We start from the raw sequence: 20,511 nt of genomic DNA, 5'->3' as shown, positions 1-20,511 counted from the left end.
AACATCTTTCAGCCACGTTATTAGTTAGCTTGTTTAGATTTACAAAATGTGAGCTGGCTAATTGCATGAGCCAAGAATAAGTTTACACTGATGGGAAGAGTTAGGACGCTGATAGATGCCTCCCATTCAAGAAATCCCCCATAAAATGCCATGATTAAACTGTGTAATCATTGTTTTCATTTTTCCTTAAGATTTGTCTACATATTAGTTTTAAACGCCTCCCTCACCCTCCCCTTCACCTTCATTACTGCATGTTATCTTATTCCCCTGAAAAACGTATTTGGTGATGAAAACCATCTGCCTGACGGCCAGTGTATTGTGGGAAACAATTATTCCACCCCCACCATAAAAAAGACATGTCAATTTGGTTATCTGTTTTATTTCTTGCCATAGACTACAGAGTACCGAAGTGTTAACGTCATATTCGCTCGTCGTCCAGGTTACTGGTTCTAAACATCATAGCCTGGTATGAGGTTCACCGCGAAATCATTCAAGCAATGGGTTGGAGCGTGGCAAATTCAGTGTTTAGCGCTGGTGTGATCCCCACGCCATTGTTTAACACAAATTGTTTGGAACCAGCAACCTTCACAACTTGGCCAGTATGACGTCACACTTTGGTACTCTATTATTTTGTTCATATGGGGGCTCTTGCATAAAAAAGTTTCAATAGAACTGTTTAAACTTTGATATGCATTTCTCTGTCTGGAATCCCTGGTTGAACTACTTGTACTTATTTCACCTGCAATTCATACTGGTATCTTTATAGATGGCATATTCACTTTGCATACATTTTTTTCTTCTCTTTTTCTTTTTCTTCTTTTTTTTTCTTTAGGGGGGGGGGATCAATACAGCTTTCATCTTTTATTGTCTCTTATATGTATCTTTTCTCAATGTTACCCCGTTTCTCTCACTCTTACTTTCTCTCTCCCTTTCTGTCTCTACCTGTATATCACCTTCTCCCTACATATCCGGGAGAATAGACAGTTTCATGAAGCTTCATCATCATTACCATCCCTTATATCTTATTTATATCGTCTCTCTCTCTCTCTCTCTCTCTCTCTCTCTTCCTCTGCTTTCTCCCCTTCTCTTTCCTCTCTCGCTCTCTCTCTGTGTCTTTCTCTCAATCTCGAAGTCTTGCCGAATCCCTCTCTCCTTCGCTCCTTCCATCTTTCCTCTTTCCCTTTTTCATCCTCTCCATCTCTCTTCCCACCTTTCATCTCATTCCCTCCTTTTATCTCATCCCCTATCTCCCTTACTGTTTCTCATGTCAGCAATACAGATGTAAACTCACTCTACTCATCTGTAAGATGCAATCCTACTATCTTCCTATCTGGTATCACAAAGATAAACATGCACATAAGAGCAAGGCTAACAGGACAAAATGGACTATGCAACATTTGCTTGACAAACGTCATGAGCCAACTGAACTCTTGTTTATTCTTCTTTATTTACAAACTATATATAAATTTATTTTCTTTTACAGCTGAGCAAAAATATGAATTAGGTTCTATAGTAGTATCTAATACAAGGCAAATATGTAGTTGACTACGTAGCCGTTACACTTTATCTTTTCTTAATGAATGTGATTGGAGTAAGATAAATATGCAGTGTTTTTATTCTTACAATGTAAATGATTCTTCTGTTTTATTTTCTTCTTCTTCTTTTGGTTTGAGTTTTTACAATGTTGATTAGATTGCTGTTTCTACATGTTTTAGTAGCAGTGTATCCTCTGGCTTATTCCGCTTCTCTAAACATTTTGTACTGGTACGCAGATTAAAGTAAATTCATACAGACCACCCTGTAATAAAAATGTGCTACACAAAAAAGATAAGATCCAATATTATCAACATAACTGTATAGGTAACAATCCTAGAAAAGGGGATATTCAGTACGAACACACATTTCTGATAAAATAAAATATGAATAATATTTTGGAACAATTAAATTGAAATAATAAGGCATTTAAGGTTTCCAAGCAAAAACATATGATTTTTGGAGATTATAGCTACGATAACTAGAAACAAAAACTTATGCTCATATTTATAAATCAAGCAGAGGTTGAAAGGAGGCTATTTGAAGACTCTGGCTCCAACTGTTAGGAGTAAAATTGTTTTGAACTTAAAACTAAAAGCTAGAGGCACCAAAAAAAACACATTAATGCCCATTTCATGACACTGATAAACAATGTGATTTACATTCAAGCAGATTTCAGCCACTGTGCACCTGCATGTGTACATACCTTAGACAATATGTCTACAAGCATTCCATGTGAACATTACTTTAAGTTAATGGTCCATGTCAAACTACACGCTCCAAATCATACAACATGATTATAGTATGCTGAAAATAACAATGCTATAAATCTTCACTCAAGAGAGGGCAGCATTGCACATATCAAACAAGTCTCTCATACATCATACTCTATGATTATCTAAGAAGTAAAATAGACCTTTTGCAAGATATCTTCTGAGAGAAATTGTGTATTTTGTCATGTAAATCCAGCAAAGGAAAATTAAGAAATTAAGAAAAGAAAAAAAAAAAAAGACTTTGAAGTTGATGGTAGAGTTTCAACTTTCAAGAAGTATTTCTGAGGTTGCCAAGAGGGGATTACTATCATGATCCACTATTACAAGAGCATCAGTGTAGATATCTCTGGTGATACAGATCACTGCATGGCTAACTTAAAATAAAATGCAAGAATTCAAGAGAAGTGTATGTGTATGTGTTTGTGTGTGTGTGGGTGGGTAGGGTAGGGTGGAAGTTGTGGAAATGAGGAGATACTTTCACCATCCACTCCTACACCTAGAGAAGAGAGATCACTTGAGCAGAACATGTATTATCCATCAGCATTAGAAGCCCTCTTACCCCAAAGGTGGTGAGAGGTACGTGTATGACTATTGCTCCATTGCATGTTCAGGTAAGACACAGGTGCCTTTTCCCCATTTTCCATCTTCGCAAGATTTGTAAATGAGGCAACCATTGCATGCGATCCAGTCACATCCTTTCAGGTGCCAGCTAGGGGAAAAGAAGCTGCCTACGGCGAACACATTTGGAACTGATGCTAAGAAGAGCAACAGCAAGCCATGATGCAGCTTTTGCACAGGAACCCAGGCACGTGGGGACTGTTCTATCTTCAAGGCGAAGACTTTGGAGAGCCGCAAGGAGTTCATAAAGGAACAATGACCGTGATTTGGCTGCTTGAAGTATGGACACGTGTCCAAGGAATGCAAGAGACGATGCACATGCTCATCATGTAAGAAGAAACATCCTACGGTACTGCATGATGAAAGCTGGAGAACCAAAGCACAGCAGAAGGATACCTAAGGTAAAAAAGAAATGCAACCCAGCTCACATGCATCGGCCAACAAATGTGACAACAAGTTGAAGACATCTTCGATACTCCCGATTTGGTTGTCTCATGACTCAGCTCGAGAGCAGAGGTTGGTGTATGCCATGCTAGATGAAGAAAATTATTTGCTGATAACGGACTACTACTCCAAGTACCCCCTGGTTCACAAGCTCTGGAATACTAGCAGTGTAGTGGTTGCCAACACACTAAGTGCATCATTCAGCTTCTTCGGATAACAAGAGCAATTAACATCCGCTCTTCACGCTTTCCTACTCTCATACATGAGTACGCCACACCCAACAATGCAGATCAGCCCTGCGAAGCTGATGTTCACCGCGATATTCGCACAAAACTCGAGACGATGACCACTACCCATACCACTGACGGCTTTGCAGCAGCTTCACAAAGCGATGCGAAACACAAAGCAAAACTGAAATCGCAACCAGATGCGCAAGCTTGGAGCAAACCAAGAGTAATTTCAAAAGGCGACATGGTCATTGTCATGCGTTCGCGTTCATACAAGCTAGATACAAGATATGATCCTGCCCCTTAGATAGTTGTTGAAAGAAAAGGTTCAAGTGTAAAAATCTATCGAAAAGGGAGGGAAACCAAGTTCTTGACCTTGAGTCCTCTGCTCGTGAGAAGGATAAAAAGGTCAAGACGTTGCAGGAGGAGGTTTGCAAGCAATCAGTGAGCATCCAATCCCTGCAACGAGCTGCAAATGATGAGGAGCAGTACTCCCGGAGGAACTGTCTCCGTTTCACCGGGTTGGAGGAGTCTGTGAAGGAAAACACTGATAAAGTCATCTTGCACCTCGCCAACTCCATTCTTCAAGTCCCCATCTCGAAAGAGGACATAGAGCGGAGCCATATAGGGTTGGCATGAAAGATCGGGAGCCAACGTCAGGGGGGCGCGTCCTCATCCCCCGCCCATCATTGTTACATTTGCATCATACAGGAAGCGTCAGCTAATCATAAGAAACCGAAGGAAGCTAGTAGGCCAGAGGAAATCCATTCAAGAGGACCTCACCCGAACCAATGCTGACCTTCTCAAGCAGGCAAAAAATTGCAGTAAAGTGAAGGTTGCTTTTCAACTAATGGCAGAGTTATCGCCCTCACTGAAACCGGTGATAAAAAGAACATTAACTCTGTTGAAGACCTAAGGAGGCTGAGATAGACCTTTTTGCGTAAACATGATTACAATATTCACGTATGTATGCTCGGCCTGGCTGCATCTATGCATGTATGCCTTGTAATCTCCAAAGATTTCTGCCTTTTTTTTTTTTTTTTTTTTACTTCTTTCCTCACCATCCTTATATTTTCTCTTGTTCATCCTATTTTTCTACATATTCTTTCACTATATGTATCTTAACCGCTACCTTTGTTCTTACATTTGTTATATCTACTCATATTCATGTATTGTGTGTGTGTATGTCTTTTTGTGTGTGAATGTCTGTGTGTGCTTTGTTATGTATGCATGTGTGCTGTCTGCATGCATGTTTGGTAGGTCCATCTTAAGTAGTCTTTTGCAATAATTTTATGTGTATAGAGTTTATTGTGCCATTGGTTTTCTAAATAGTTTACAATAGATCAAAATTTCCTTGTAGTTTTAAACCAAGTATCAGAGACACCTATACCGGTACAGAAAAATCATGCTTTAAGCAAGACAACAATTGTAACAAATCATCATAATTCTTACATAAACTCCTGGCATACATATGTGAATATTGTAATCATGTTTATCCATTGTTGAAGAGGATGTGAACATAATGAAAAAAGATTTTGGTACATTTGAACAGAACCTACAAGGAAATTTTGATCTATTGCATGTAAATGCCAGGAGTTTATGTAAGAATTATGATGATTTGTTACAATTGTTGTCTTGCTTAAAGCATGATTTTTCTGTAATAGGTGTCTCTGCAGAATGTACTCAAGCTCAATGTCTACATAGAGTAAAACAAGGAAATCTTTTTAATGGGTGCATGACTTCAACATCAATTTATTGAATTATGATAATGATCAAGGTGTTAAAGATTTTTTGTAGATTTTATGTACTCATGTGATTATTTTCTCTTGTCACTATGAAACCTACCCATATAACTGAAATTAGAGCGACATTGATTGACACTATTTTCACAAAATGCATTCAAAATGAGTATAGCTCAGGTGTAATATGTTAAGATATTTCAGATCATATGCCTATATTTTGTGTAAAAAAGGGTTCTGTAGTAAATTCTGTTCAGAGAGATAGAAAAGTTACGAAGCGGTTAATAAATGATGAAAGAACCTCAAGGTTCAAGCAACACTTAGCTGAACTTCACCAGTTCTCGAGTCCATTCCGAAACATGTTGTATGGGTTGTGGATGGAATAGCTCTCATCCAGGAGCTTTCGAGTAGGATAAACTCACTATCAACATCTGGTAATTTGGCAACATGCATTCCAGATAAGGTTGTAACTATGGCCACGAACATGTATTCAGATACTGTTCATCTCGTCACTCATCAATCCATCAAGAATGCTGAAAGGGGGGCAAGAGCATTTGGAGGAATGCAGCGGATAAAGATATTTAGTGTGGACCAAGCCATCCCTTCTCAGTGGAAGAAATATATGACACACAGTCAAAACAAGGTAGAACTTGTACAATTCCTATTTCAGACTTGGTTCAACACCCACCCAGATAAGTTCAAAAATGTCAAAGTGTTCTTTGCACATGGGTCACAATGCCATGCCTTTTACAGCACATCTGGTAAGCTTGTAGTGGAGGAAGTACCAGAATTGACTGCAGATCATGAAGAAGCCGATACCAGACTTCTTCTCCACTGTGAATATGCATCACAGCACCAGGCATCAAGCTCCCAAGTAACAAGCTCAGTCATTATTAGAAGTCCTGATACCGATGTTTTTGTTGTGGCTGTAGGTCTTTCAGGTGTAATGAACGGCAGAGTTCTGTTTCACACTGGTAGGGGGGACTTGACTCGTACAATTGATGTAACAGCAGTCCATAACCTTTAACCATTATGGCAAAGATGTATCTGAAGCTCTCATTGGATTGCATTCCTTCACTGGCTGTGATTCTGTTAGTGCATTTTACGGCAAAGGGAAAACAAAAGCTCTGAAATTGATGCTTTCTGATGAAGATTATCAATGTACATTCAAAAGTTTGGGCCAGTCTTTTGATGTGTCTCCACAGTTGAGTAAAGGACTTGAGCAATTCGTCTGCAGTCTCTACTCGGGAAAGCAGGGTTTGGATGATGTTAATTCCCTTAGGTAAAACGTGTTCCGGATGGATTGTAAGTTTGAATCATCGCTTCCTCCGAATCAAGACTCTCTTCTGCTACACATTAGAAGAGCAAACTATCAAGCTGCAATTCAGAGAAGATCACTCCAGCAATTTATCGGAGAAGGAAACCCGACAGAGCACGGCTGGGTTATGCAGAATGGAGAGTTGGTTATCAAGTGGAGCACTTTGCCACCTTTGGCACCCAACCACCTTACCGCTCCAATCAAGTGTAAATGCAAAAAGGGAAAATGCCACACTAGACAATGTATGTGTGCAAAAAACAAGATCACTTGTACGGATCTGTGTAAGTGTATCGAATGTAGCAATCAAGCTATGTAAGACGAAAAAGATGCAGAAGATGATTTTGGAGATGATGATCTCTCTGACTGGGAATAGGCATTTGGGTGTGAAGGTGCCATGAATAAACTAATGATTTCAGGAACAGCCAAGTTGTTCATGAGTTCAGTAATGGGAATAATCACCATGTAAAAATTCAAATGAAATGAAGTCATCAATTTGATTTCTATATCTAGACACATATCTGTATTAAGACATTTATCTTTGCATGCATGTACTACTGAATACGGTGTATTCCAATTCATAGCAACTTTACTTCACCTCTTGTTGATTTTAAGAGCAACCTAACATATATTTTCGTGACAGTTTGTTTTCATTTTAAAATCTCTCAAAATATTACTTGTACTATTTTTTAATTTGCAATACCAAATATATTAATCATTGTTTAATTTCTTTCTGGATTTTTAGGACTTGCTAAATGTTATCCAATTTAGCCATTACCTCCATCTCATGTATAATATAAACTGAAGGAAAGACAAAAAAAAAGGAATTTGTGATTTTCCAACATTTCTTTTCATTGGTTTACTATTATAGGAATATCCAGACCATCCTGTATACGTTGTAATCGATGATAGATATCTGAAAAAAATGTCCAAAGATTGGACATGGGCAGATCACCCAGCCATCCAGTGTCTCGCACAACATATGAAAGTGAACATAAGGATCTTCACGAGCCTGAACAAGATGAGCATAACTCTGTTTAGAACTGGTAGAGCCTTCACCAGTTCTTGATTCCATTCCAAACATGTTGTGGATGGAATATGGCTCTCTTCCAGGAACTTTCCAGTAGGATTTAATCACTCCTGACATTTGGCGGTTTTGCAACTTGTATCCTAGAAAAGGTTGTCACTTTGGCTACAAACATGTATGCAGAAGTGGCCTTCTTCAACAGAAGTAAAAGATGTGCAAGCCTCCTGTGTGAAGAAGGACAACAGTGATGAGCAAGCCATTTGTGATACATAAGAAAGTATGGGCAATCCTTTTGAAAACCAGGGCAAAAATCTTCCGCACATTTTTCATCTTGTGTCATTGCAAGTTGTTAAAAAAGAAGAAATGACATGTTAGATGATCGAGCTAATAAACCATGAATCAAAGGTAACTAATCGTCCCATTTTGTCTTGATTTTTTAATGTATTAAATTGATTTTAAGTTGTTGTTGGGGATTATGTTATCTAATTAATTGCCTCATCTACCACGTCTACAGTCGGCCCAGGCTGTTCTTACGCGGGGACTGTACGTGTTTTGACAACATACTTTGCCCCCAAACGCAATATTCAGATGGAGATGTATGTTTTCCGCTCTTGTAAACAAAAGCCTGGACAGAGCTTAGAGGCTTACGTCACCGAGCTGAGAGCACTTGCCCAAACGTGTAAATTTCATGATGCCAACAGTGAAATTCTCAGCCAGCTCATACAGCACTGTTCTTCTTTACGTTTTCGCAGACGGGCGCTCCGTGAACAAGACAAGAGCCTAAGTGACATTTTGGCCATGGGTAGACTTTTCGAACAATCAGATGCGCAGGCCAAATTGATGGAGGACGGCCCTGCAACCGTTAAGGCTATCCAGACCGCCAAGCCCCAGTTTCAGTCACAGAAGCATCCTTCGAAGCGCAGATCATCAGGCATCTGTAAGTACTGTGGTGGTCAGCTCCCCCACAGTGCAGACTGTCCTGCTCTAGGCAAAACATGCAACTTTTGCCACAAGAAAGACCATTTTGAGCCTGTATGCCAGACGAAAGCGAGATCACAGCAAAGCCAGCACGTCAAGTCGGTCAGCACTGCTCCTGCAGACACCGACCGCAAATCACCTGTATCTCAACTCCCTGCAGACTCGTCTTCCGACGAATATTGCTATGCTCTCCAGGAGGACACTGTTTCAGTGGTGACACCACAGGTGACATTGATGGTTGAGCATGTACCCATCCCCTTTTCGTACAAAGTGTCCCCATTCAACGATTAGGGAAAAAAGGAGAGAAGAAAAAGTTGACCGCCCCAAGAGCTGACTGCCCCAAGTGTCACGCTAAAAACCTGTCTAACTTGTAGGACCATAACAAAAGAAAACATTCGGGAGAGAAAGAAATACCAGTACATGTACAAAGTGGTAAGACTTGATTATCTGACTGTAAAGTCGATTTAATGTTTTTGCATGAGATACATACATACAAAGTGGTAAGACTTGATTGTCTGATTGTAAAGTGGATTTTTAATGTTTGTGCATGACAATATAAAAAAAACATTAATCTATCTTATCTTTTTTTAACCCAAATTAAGAGATTTCACAGCCAAGGAAAGAGAATATGATGTATGTGTGTAAAAATCAAGATCACTTGTACGGATCTGTGTAAGTGTATTGAATGTAGAAATCAAGCTACGGAAGACGAAAAAGATGCAGAAGATGATTTCTGATTTCGCAAGGATTGTTGAAACAAGATCCAAGCTTATTTGCCAGACTAGCAATAGTTTCTAAAGACAGGAAGCTAGACCTGAAGGAGTTGATGGTGTATAATCTCAATGAAAGTCCCATGGCATTATCAAATGAATGTGGAGGAATGGTGAAAACAAATCATGTTGAGGAAAAATTTCAAGCATCTGATAGAGCGCCGATACAGCAATAGGAATTGCATCACCATCCTACGAAGCTGCTTGCAAGGTAAGCCCCTTGACCTAATACGGGGTATCGGAACAGATTACGACGCTGCATGGGAGCAGCTGGATTTATTTTATGGTGATCCTAGATTTGTAGCAGATGCAATCATTGACGATATCAGCAAATCCGACCACTCAAAGAGCATGAAGTTTTTGTGAGTTAGTCCATCTGGTTAGAAGGAGTTATAATATCCTTGTGAGTGTTGGAAGAAAGAACGACATGGACAATAACCACATGTTGGCATCAATGAGAAGAAGATGAGTCCACGTGACCGCAAGGTGTGGTTTCGATTTCAGGAAAAGGATAGAGATCCAGCCTCACTTCATATGCTTCTGGAGTGGATGGCCAATGAGATGAATGCCAGGATGCATGCCTCAGCCCCGGTTTGGAGTGAATCCCGCTAAGGAGCTGTCGGTTTCTGTGCTCAAAAAGACACGAGGACAGATAAGGAGGGGAAGTGGGTTCCAACACCTAGTGCCAAAGACAGATGTTGGTTATGCCACTCATCAGATCATTGGATAGACCAGTGCAAGAGGTATATTTCTAAACTAGCACCAGAAAGGTTGCAGATTGCTAAGGAGAATCATGCTTGCTTTAGCTGCCTTAAGCAAGCAGAGAGAGGACATTTAATGGCAACTTGTAAGAGACGTAAACAGTGCACAGAGATGAGGACAGAGGAAAAAGGAAAGAATAGAGGAGGCCTACTGTCTAAGCTCAGCAGGCATCCCCTATCGATCTGAATGAGACCCAGGGAAGGCTCGCTAGCATATCTTAGAAGACCCATGAGCGGATAGCTTCCCTGGAAAGGAAAATAAAGGCAATGGAGGTACAAGGATGCCCTTCATCTAGTGTTGCTGACTTATCAAACTAAACCAACAGGGCGAAAGGTAACACTTGCTGAAGCTAGGGAAAGGATGAGTACAATTCGATCCTGAACTCAAGAATTCCTCCAACAGCCAGGACCAATGCCTCGTGAAGGTCACGATTCTTGACATGTCCCGCCAGGAGATCATTGCCTGATGAAGGAATTCTTTAATATGAGCCTCTACTCAAATTATAGGAAGCCGAGACCTTTCTCTGGATCTCTGTCACCATCGCGGGATGAAGATGGGTTCGACCTGTGGGTAGATCAGGAGAAGGGCAGCGGCAGGAGTGGACAGCGGTCGGCCTTGAAGAGGTGGAAAAGTGGCGGCGAATCAGCAAAGCCCTCAGACCCCCTGCATCAACTATTGTGAGGGATCTGAAGCTAAGTAAGCTGCAGGCATCCACAGATGACTATATTGCTGCATTCGGCACCATCGAGAGCGGGGAGGAGATACTCCTCAAGTTCCATGACATGGCGCAGCATGACCAAGAGAAACCCTCAGAGTTCATCATGCGGTTGAACTCCACACTGAGACGGGCGGTACGAAAGGGAGGAGCGCCTCCGGACAGGGCAGACTACCTCAGGCTGCAGAAGTTTATCCGGAGTCTCTATGACAAGATGCTCCTAGTGAGTTTGAGGCTTAGGGATCTCTTGCATGACCCACCCTCCTTCATCACCCTTCTAAGCCAGGTGAGGTGATATGAAGAGGAGGTCGCGGAGAAGAGACAGAGGAGACTCGTCAAAGGGAGAAGTCTCCAAGCAGTAGTTGAAACCTGTACGGAACCCTCGTTTTATCAACCATCAAACGCCATGGAGGTTCAGCTTGCAAGGCTGGAGCAGCAGAGGAGGGACAGGGGGTGACATCTCAGGACCGGGTAGTTGTGAATGCCTTCCAAACCCCAGACACCAGCAACAAACATCCAAACTTGTGTTACAAGTGTGGGGAGGACAGGCATTTGCGTAGGAAGCGTCCGAACCCCCCTAACTTGGCTGCAGTCAACCAGAAGCTGATCACTTGTCTCAGTCAGGGAAACAGCTTTGGGCACCAGAGACGGAGCCATCCGGGGCCCCGAGTAGAAAAACATATTTATGTTTAATTTATTTTTCACTCTACTAATTGTTCGTTCTACCTCAGTTACACTGATTTTGTTTTGTTTTGTTTAATTTATTTTTACTAAATGAACTGTTTAACTTATATATCCGTTTCATATTGTTTTTATATTCATTTAATGGAATTTAGTGTTAATCAAATATATTTTGCACACTCATTAGTAGAGTAAAAATGACCTCTGGGATGCATGATCCAAGAATACAGACTATAATGGGGTTAGAATAAAGCATTCAACAAAACTTTATCTTTCCCAGAACTCATCATTCATGTAACAGACATTTTATTGTTCTTGTATTTGTATTCAATTATGTTAGGAAATAAAGCTTTCATAATGCAATATTCAAGTGTTATTTATTGCTAGTTTAATATTTAATAATTGTTTTTTCTTTTTTGTGTGTTTCAGTACAGCAGCTAAAGCTTCTTTTTGTCTCATCTTACTGTTCTCTCTCAACCAGGAGATTTTGGAGAGGTACATGTAAGACTTGCTCTGAGGAACAAATTAGTAATGAAATTCAGGAGGTAATTGAGCAAACTCTACACACAGTCGTGTGGAAGTGATCTTTAAAACAAATATTATGCCAAATTATGTAGCTAACCCAAACTTTCCCTGTGAGTTGACGCTATGATTGCCTTTCTAGAAGTCAAATTGCAAAATATTATCAAGATGACAGGCTTCATAAGGATGGCTCAGCGGTGGGATCCAACAGCAATCACATGTTCGATGGAAATCCATGAGGTTGAAAAGATACAAAGCTTGACGTGCATCCATCTTCTTTTATCCAAACACCACCCATAAGGGCTCACCTTAATAAATCACTTTAGGGTGGTTTTCTGTCATCTTTTATCTCATTTGCTGAGGCAATATTCACTCTTTTCAGCAACCAGTCTGAGAGGAGCCGCTTACATCGGATTTCAGCCGAGATGTCCGATGAATCTTCAGCTTCTCTCTGTTCCTCATGCTCCTGGGAGATAAGATGCGAGTCAGCAAAAGAGATGATCTCCTACAAAAAATGGAAAAGGGAAAAAAGAAGAGATAATTTAGTATCTGGGTGATTAAATTTGGAGATAATCCTCTGGAAAATGGAAGAAATACAAGACAGATATATCAAGGATTTCTATAAGAAAGTACTGTGTGGGTCATTCATTTAGTAATTAGAAGAAACATAGTAGCTTAAATATATTTAATCAATTCTCGCTCGCCACAACCCCTAAAATGCTCAGATGTTACTTTCATGCCCTTATTTCAAATGCACTCTAGGATAGCTTGGAGACTTAATCGCTTCCAGTCTATTTCATGCGGCTGCACTGTACCTATACGGTCTCAATCTGCCCGCGCGGCGCGGAATAGTCACCGAGCTAACTATCTATATATGCATTGCAATTTAGTTGGATGGTGCTACCTTTCACTTCATCTTTGTTTTTTGTATAGTACATCAATTGTCAGTTGGAATATGGTGCGAAATTGTGAATCTGCTGTGTGCTGACACAATAAACAAAAAAAGATGAATTCTACAGCTAGCACTTTACTGGGAATACAAACAAAAAAGACTACAAAGTTTACAGGATAAATCTCTCAGATACTTACAATCTGAAAGATTCTATGAAATGCCTTGAATACAATGTTTCTCAACAGTTTCTGTTTTGTGTAACATTGTACATTATCAAACATTTGGTGGCAACTAAAAAAGATTGGATTGTATTTGGGTCATTGCCTATTTTTATTTCAAATTCAGGGGAATACTTACAAGTCCATGTGGCTTTTGAGCTATCTCCTCTAACTTATCATGTAGGTAGTCAAGTGTGCTGCAAAAGACAAAGACAGTAAAATTGTAGAGAACAGTTGAATAAGATTTAAACTTGTGGGAGAAGATTTGATTTTGGTACAACACACATTTTCCATAGACTCAAGCCAAAGTTATCCTGGTCTTGGTAATTAATGGATTAAGAAATCTTCTCCAGGTTGTTATAATTAGACCATGTGAAGGCTGGTATTGTAGCTTTGACTAAATTTACATAAAAGGAAATTAAACGAAACGTTGCTTTAATGAAATATGATTACCGGTACATTTTATCTAGGCTATTTTTGCAGTAATTAGAATACAAAATACATAATTCTATTATCAAAAGAGTGCTTGCGTATTCATCACAAGTTATCAACTAAGCATACACAATAGCAGATCTAATTTGGAAAGCATCAGAAAATAATTGTTTCTTTTCCTTTTTATTGGATTTCTATTGGATTGACAGTTACAACAAAATTTCAAGTAATTTCTGAGAAAGAAAATAAAAATCATTTCAGGTGGCATAGATGATGCCACTGGGAGTTTCACTGGTGTTGACAAATTGGTTGCTATGGTTACCTTTGTGATGATGGGTTCTTAGACAGGTGATGGAGAAGATGTTGATGAAGAATACATGCATCTGTCTGGATTTCAACATCAATCATGTCCTTGGAATCCAGGGTGTGATCTACACAAAGAGAATTAAAAAGCAACATGAATATTCATTCATAGCAAAATTTCTATATTCTATCAATGCACTGCAAATCCAAAATAACATATAGTGAGCATCACATAAAGAAACTATCTACCCACAACCAGTAACATGATCACTGACACTGAGAGATGTGATGTAAAATGGAGAGCAATGAAGCTTATTTTGTCCCCCTCCCCCACCTCTAGCAGCAACCCTGCAAACAACACTTAAGCAATTAACCTGTTGACTATGGAAGTTTCTCGTGTTGTAGGATATTCCCCACTTGTCATTGTCATTGTTATTCCCACAATGGCAAAGCCAATGTCAATGTTATTGTTATTTTCACAATGACAAAGTAAATGTCACTATCGATGTCACTGTCAATGTCATTGTCTTTCTCAATGTCATCATCATCGACATCATTGTAATCATCACCATTGTCATCGTTATTTTCATTAACAATGAGTAATTACCTGTATGACCTCTTTTTTCCATCCTTTCCACTGCTTGAGAAGTAAAAGCTTTGATCCCGAGTAGGGTTTCTCTTTGAGCCTTGGCATGACTGCACTCTGTAGCATCCTGGAAGATGAGGAAGGCTCAGTGGTTAATACAGAAGTAATCTTGGATCTTGAAGGTCCATGGTTCAAATTCTAGTCAATATGGTCAATAAGCTACCGGTAATCATACGTTGTAGGTTAGGCATGGTAAAACTTAACAGCAACATCATAACTTTCCTGATTTAAAATGTATAATAATTTATTGCGGCACAGAAGTAGAAACGATTGCAGACAAATCATTTTTTTCTTAACAACATCGACAAAGCAATTAAAGGCTAATTTAGGCTTCTTCTAATTTTTGATTTATGAAATTTATTAAGATTTTGAGATGAATAATTTGCAGCGGTACTCCTCGGAAGCCGTTTTACTCGAAGAAAAAAGAAAAAAATATTGCTCCTGCAACATTTGCTCCATAGTCAGTAGCTTGGTCAGTACCCTACACAACTAAATTCCTAAATTTAACTCTGGACCATACCTTACCCTAACCCTCGACCTAACGATACCTAACCCTAACCTTAACTCTTTGCCCGCTTCGTTCGGCTAGCGGAACATACAGCGGGCTGCCAACTTCGACTCAAGTCACATTTCATTCACAATACACACGGAACGCATTTAATTCTATTGTACGCACACACACACAATAGTAACGCGTGCTTCGCATTGTATACACATCACACTTCATTGCACCGCTTTTGCAGACATTGTTTACATTGACATTTTCCGAGAAAAATTGAGTTTTTGAAACTGCTTTTGCAAATATTCTGATGAGCTAGGATGGCCCCTATTAGGAGGAGACGGGACTTCTTCACTGCTGATCAGGTACGAGAACTTGTGATGGACCCTGTTCCAACAGCCGACTCTGATTCAGAGGAGAGCGAGACTGACTCTGACGAGGAAGATGAGCCTGGTCCCACACGTACACTTTTGCGTAATCCCACAGAACATGATAATGGCGTGGACATCAATCACGATTCAGACAGCGAGTTTGAAGAGGAAATTAGGGATGATGTGTCGATGGTTTCTTCTTCCCCTCTCCCTGCCTATATCTTCTTTTCACTCTCACTTTCTCTATCTGCCGCTATCTCTCTCTCTCTCTCTCTCTCTCCTTGTTTCTTATTTCTCTCTGCCCCTCTGTATCTTCTCATCCTCACTTTCTCTTTCTGCCTTTCTTTCTCTGTCTGCCTATCTGTCTTTCTCTCTCCGTGTCTCTTCTTATTTATATCCCTATCTGCCTGTCTCTTTCTTCTTCCCCTCCCCCTCTATCTCTATCTTCTCACTCTCATTTTCTGTATCTGCTTATATCTCTTTCTTTCTCTCTCTCTCTCTATCTCTCCCTGTCTCTTCTTATTTCTTTCCCAATCTGCCTGTCCCTTCGTTCTTATTCTCTTTCTTTCTCTCTCCCTCTCTCTGTCTACCTCTTGTTATAATGAACATGTCAATATGAGACTACATATGTAGACGAATATATTTATTCTTATTTATTATACATCAGCTTTCTACAATTCATAACTTAGTACATGTTTCAAGCATACATTATGTTCATGGCTTGCCTTATTAGTGTAGAAAATCAATAAGTTCTTCTATTCATTTCTTTCAATTCTAATAGCTTGCACAGCCTTGCAAGTAATAATAGAATGTTACACCATCTTACCTACAGACACAATAAAGGTCATCAAAGTACAATCAAGAGACAGGAAGTCTATTCAAAAGTACCCAGGGTCAATTTCAATAGGAGATTAGTTCATTGTCGGCTTACTCTTTATTCAATCCTAAATTACCAGGCTCATTGTGACCTTCAATACATGAATTTGGTATGTAGTGAAAGCTCATGAATACATCTTTTCAATGAACTAACTCAGGACATAAACCTCCATAACAAAGTATTAGATATAAGAGGTATAGAATACCCTTCTAAACGAAAACTTGGATACAAAATGTATAGTTGATAATCTCAAAATTTATGATAATATACATTACAAAAATGATACCATTGGCAAGACTATTAATTTCTATACAATATTGCTACACAAAGTTTTTCATTACAGTACACCAATCAAAAGTTATTGCGAGTTGAATAAGCATAGTCCATGCAGAACCCCTCCTAAGGTGGCACCCTAAAAACAATGTGGCACAGGGGGGATTGTGTACGTGGCGGGCAAAGAGTTAACCTAAAACCCTACTGCAACCCTAGCCTTGTAAGCCAGCAATGTTGCCAGAGCAAATTTCAGGTTACCACCATTCATCTTCATTCTGAATATTACTGATTCAAACAAGTGTAGGGCCTACCTGGTTAAGCATATCTGTTCCTGTTAACCCTTCGGGGCTAGATGATAGGCTGTTGTAATTGTCCAGTACCAGAGAGTATAGTTCACCACTCAAATAGGGATTCTGGAGCAAAATCTGAAAGGAGAAATAGAAAAAAAACATATTATAATTTTATTGTATCACCGGTTATCAAGTATGGATGTACTCCTTCCTTTCAAGTATGTTACCAAATTATCTGAAGACTTTCTCTTTGTCGTTGGACTCTTTCTTTTTAAAAGCTTTCCCAGCGACAAATAAAAAAATCTCAGAACAAATTTTTCTTCATTTTCAGCAAAGGTGACAGAAAGTTTGGTCAGACAACTTCCCATTTACAATGGATTGCTAGATGCCCCTACCTCCTGGGTGTTACAATTTTTATTTTCATTGTTTATATAATTAAACAGTCTACCAACACAATCTATCAACAAGACATATATTATTCATACTATTGCCAATAAATAATAAATTGCAAACACTTTGTTGATACATACAATCAAAGCTATCCACGTTGTATAGAGCTATATAGAACAAATTATGGTCACTTATATATAGTCTCCCCAGAGATGAAATATATCTTGTAGAATCTGTTTAAAAGGGCCTGCTTTCTACAGTAGCCAATTTTTCTTTTCCTTCGGTGGCCTTTAATTGCAGACATGTTCCAGATTACCTTAAGGAGCATTCTTCTTGAGTGTTTAAGATCCGCAAAGGTGACAGGACTAGGTCCAGAGCAGGCTCCAGGCTGACTGCTAATGATCTCTAGGCCCCTGCTGAACTTAGTCACCACTTCTGCCTTGGTTTCTAGTTTCTTGTAAACCTGAGGGATTGATACATAGATGTTTGTACAAAATTCCTTGTATGTAACTGACGAGTACGAGGTTGAATTATGTTTTAAATTCAGGCTGAGGATGGAGAATGAAACTCTGAAACATGTTTCCTTCATTTAAATGTTATGTGCTTTTTGTTGTTTTTATTTTGGAACTGTTATGATGTCACTCTTTAAGAAATTATCTGATTGTCATACATTTAATCCTATCATACATTTAAAGCTTTCCTAAATGTAAAGTATCATTCAGTACTAGGCCTGGAACCAATGCAGATCGGGGGCCAATCTTGAGCCAATTAGGTGAGATCGGATAATAATTTCTGATCACCGATCTATAAAAAAGATCAGAAACAAATTGGCAGATTTTTTTAATTAATTTTATTAAATGCCGAAAATTGTCAAGTTTTTGGCAATCAAATTGGCTAAAAATTCAAACAGCTTTTACCCCTTCAAAATATTCTGCCCACTGCATGGCCCTCTGGAATGCCTCTCGGTTCCAGTGTCCAGCAGCATCAGTCTTGGCAGTCTGTACCAGTCCAAGGAAAGTCTTTGCATTTCTCATAACCTCATTCATGATCTTCTAGGCCTAGATCTAGACCCTACACTCCTACAGAAAGAAAACAAAACAAACATAGAAAAAAAATTAGAAATTAGAATCGATCTATAGACCTAGATGGAGTCAGAAACTTTCATTACTTGCTTCTACTCATTAGCCTCTATAGATTAAAACATCTATCGGAGGCAGAAGGGTATTTTGTTCTTCGTGCATTTTTATATCATCCTCGATATTAATGGACAAGAGCATGCACACACAAATGTTTACATGTGGGCCCACACATAGGAGCATCACTATCCTGGCTGTGTAGTAAAAGCTGTGCTTTTGATTCTCAACATTTCAAACACCACTGTACAAAACTCAACTGATTTCACTCAAAATCTGTACTTTAGTGACAATTGATGACACCTAAATAGCAGTAAAATACATCTTTTTCAACTTAGGTCTACTGATGTTAAAAAGAATAATTTAAAAATTAAAATTGCAAGTCTAGTGTCAAACTTTGCTTACAGCTGCATCGACATGATTGTGTACAGTCTATGCGATATTGTGTGGTGTGTGTATCTGTGTATAGACTTCTAGGTCCCTGCCTCACAGCATGTATGCAGTGCTAGAGAGTTCAATACGCATTTAGCATTGACTCTCTATGCTTTGCTGGAGTGTGTGGGCCTACCTACATCACATTTTTTAAATGTGCTCACCACTAAAAATCTTGCTAATTCTCTCCTGCAAGCAAGGTAAAATATAATACAGTGATACAATCACCTGCCAGTACAGCTAAAGCAATTAAATCCTAACTGACCGTCCGTTATTATGAGTTGATAAATTGTTCTGCTAACTTTTGTTTTAAAATGTATACAAACACAGAAATGAGCATGTGGGTCATTCGAATTTTCTAGACGGTAAGTGCGATATGATTTAGTCTAGACTATGTTCCAAACAGCAAATGGAATCATTTAATAAAAGATTAGCCATGTAGACCAATGCCTTACGGTTTAACTGCATACTTTTATCCCTCTGATTAAAAGCTAGAACACGGTAGCCATCTTTTCACGAATAAACACTTCATACTCACGTTAACCCACTCCAGCAAAGCATGCTAATACGTAATGACCTCTAGCACTGCATACTTGCTGTGAGGCAGGTATTATACACAATTATACACACCATATAATATTGAATTGGCTGCACACAATAGAATCGATTGGATTGATCGGCAAATTTGACACTAGACTGACAATTTGAATTTTTAAATTATTCTTTTTAACATCAATAAGTTAAAAAATTGTATTTTACTGCTATTTAGGTGTCATCAATTGTCACTAAAGTACCGATTTTTAGTGAAATTAGTTGAGATTGTAAACAGTGGTGTTTGAAATGTTGAGAATCAAAAGCACAGTTTTTAATACACAGCCAGGGTAGTAATGCAGCTATGTGTGCGTTAACATTGCTCAGTGCGGAGTGCTGGGGGAGGGGGGGGGGGGGGGGCGGCCGGGGCACGAGTATTTAATTTTTTTCAAACCTTTTGTTTTGTTTTGTTAGTCACGACACCCTTTTAGGAGTAAAAAAAGTTCGTGTCATAAATATACGATTTATTTCGTCAACTTAGTCAGCATCGTGGCTACACCCCCGTACAAACTAGGGGTTCGGGGGGGGGGGGGGGGGGGGCCCGGTGGGGTCACTCAATGTGACTTCCGGACCGCATGACCGTTACCAAAATCGCGGAAAAAGGGGTCAATTTCAAGCAATGTCCGCGGACAAAATATTCCTCGAAATATAGAAAATAGGGGTGCACAGGTGTCCTCGAAATTGATAAATAGGGGTCAGGAAAAGGAAATAGAGAGAAAACCGGGAAAAAAAATTCTCGGAGCCGAGTCTTGTCCTTGAAATATGGTAAAATAGGGGTAAATTTGCGAAAGTGTCCTCACAATCTTATAAATAGGGGTATTCCAAGGTACGATTTTGTCCTTGTTTTGACGTAAAAAAGGGGGTTAAATATCACAAAATGTCCTTGAAATTGACCGCAATAGGGGGGTATTTGCATTTGTGGTAACGGTCATATGCGTCACCCTCTGCGGAGGAGTGACCCCACCGGGGGGGGGGGGGGGGGCGTATTCGCTTACGATTTTTGAGGGGTAAAATTCCATAGGCTCACATGTTAGGCTGCTGACTCTGACGATAGGGGGCG

At 39.5% G+C, this 20,511-nt stretch overlaps 1 protein-coding gene across 1 annotated transcript; it reads right to left on the bottom strand.

The window, feature by feature from the left end:
- Nucleotides 1–11,996: 11,996 nt before the first annotated feature.
- On the bottom strand, nucleotides 11,997–19,408 carry LOC105442869. The gene is made up of 8 exons (XM_011675497.2): nucleotides 19,316–19,408; nucleotides 18,213–18,374; nucleotides 17,612–17,758; nucleotides 16,927–17,040; nucleotides 14,557–14,662; nucleotides 13,969–14,077; nucleotides 13,354–13,411; nucleotides 11,997–12,609 (listed from the first exon to the last, which is right to left on the bottom strand). Exons 2-8 carry the CDS (start codon nucleotides 18,339–18,341, stop codon nucleotides 12,427–12,429), a joined length of 846 nt encoding a protein of 281 aa, XP_011673799.2. The 5' UTR covers nucleotides 18,342–18,374; nucleotides 19,316–19,408; the 3' UTR covers nucleotides 11,997–12,426.
- Nucleotides 19,409–20,511: the final 1,103 nt, after the last annotated feature.

This window comes from Strongylocentrotus purpuratus, unplaced genomic scaffold (genome assembly GCF_000002235.5).
Source record: "Strongylocentrotus purpuratus isolate Spur 01 unplaced genomic scaffold, Spur_5.0 spur5_scaffold_11, whole genome shotgun sequence".
Classification (NCBI taxonomy): Eukaryota; Metazoa; Echinodermata; class Echinoidea; order Camarodonta; family Strongylocentrotidae; genus Strongylocentrotus; species Strongylocentrotus purpuratus.
The sequence above is the reverse complement of the archived record's forward strand: the minus strand, read 5'-3'. Positions and strand labels throughout refer to the sequence as shown.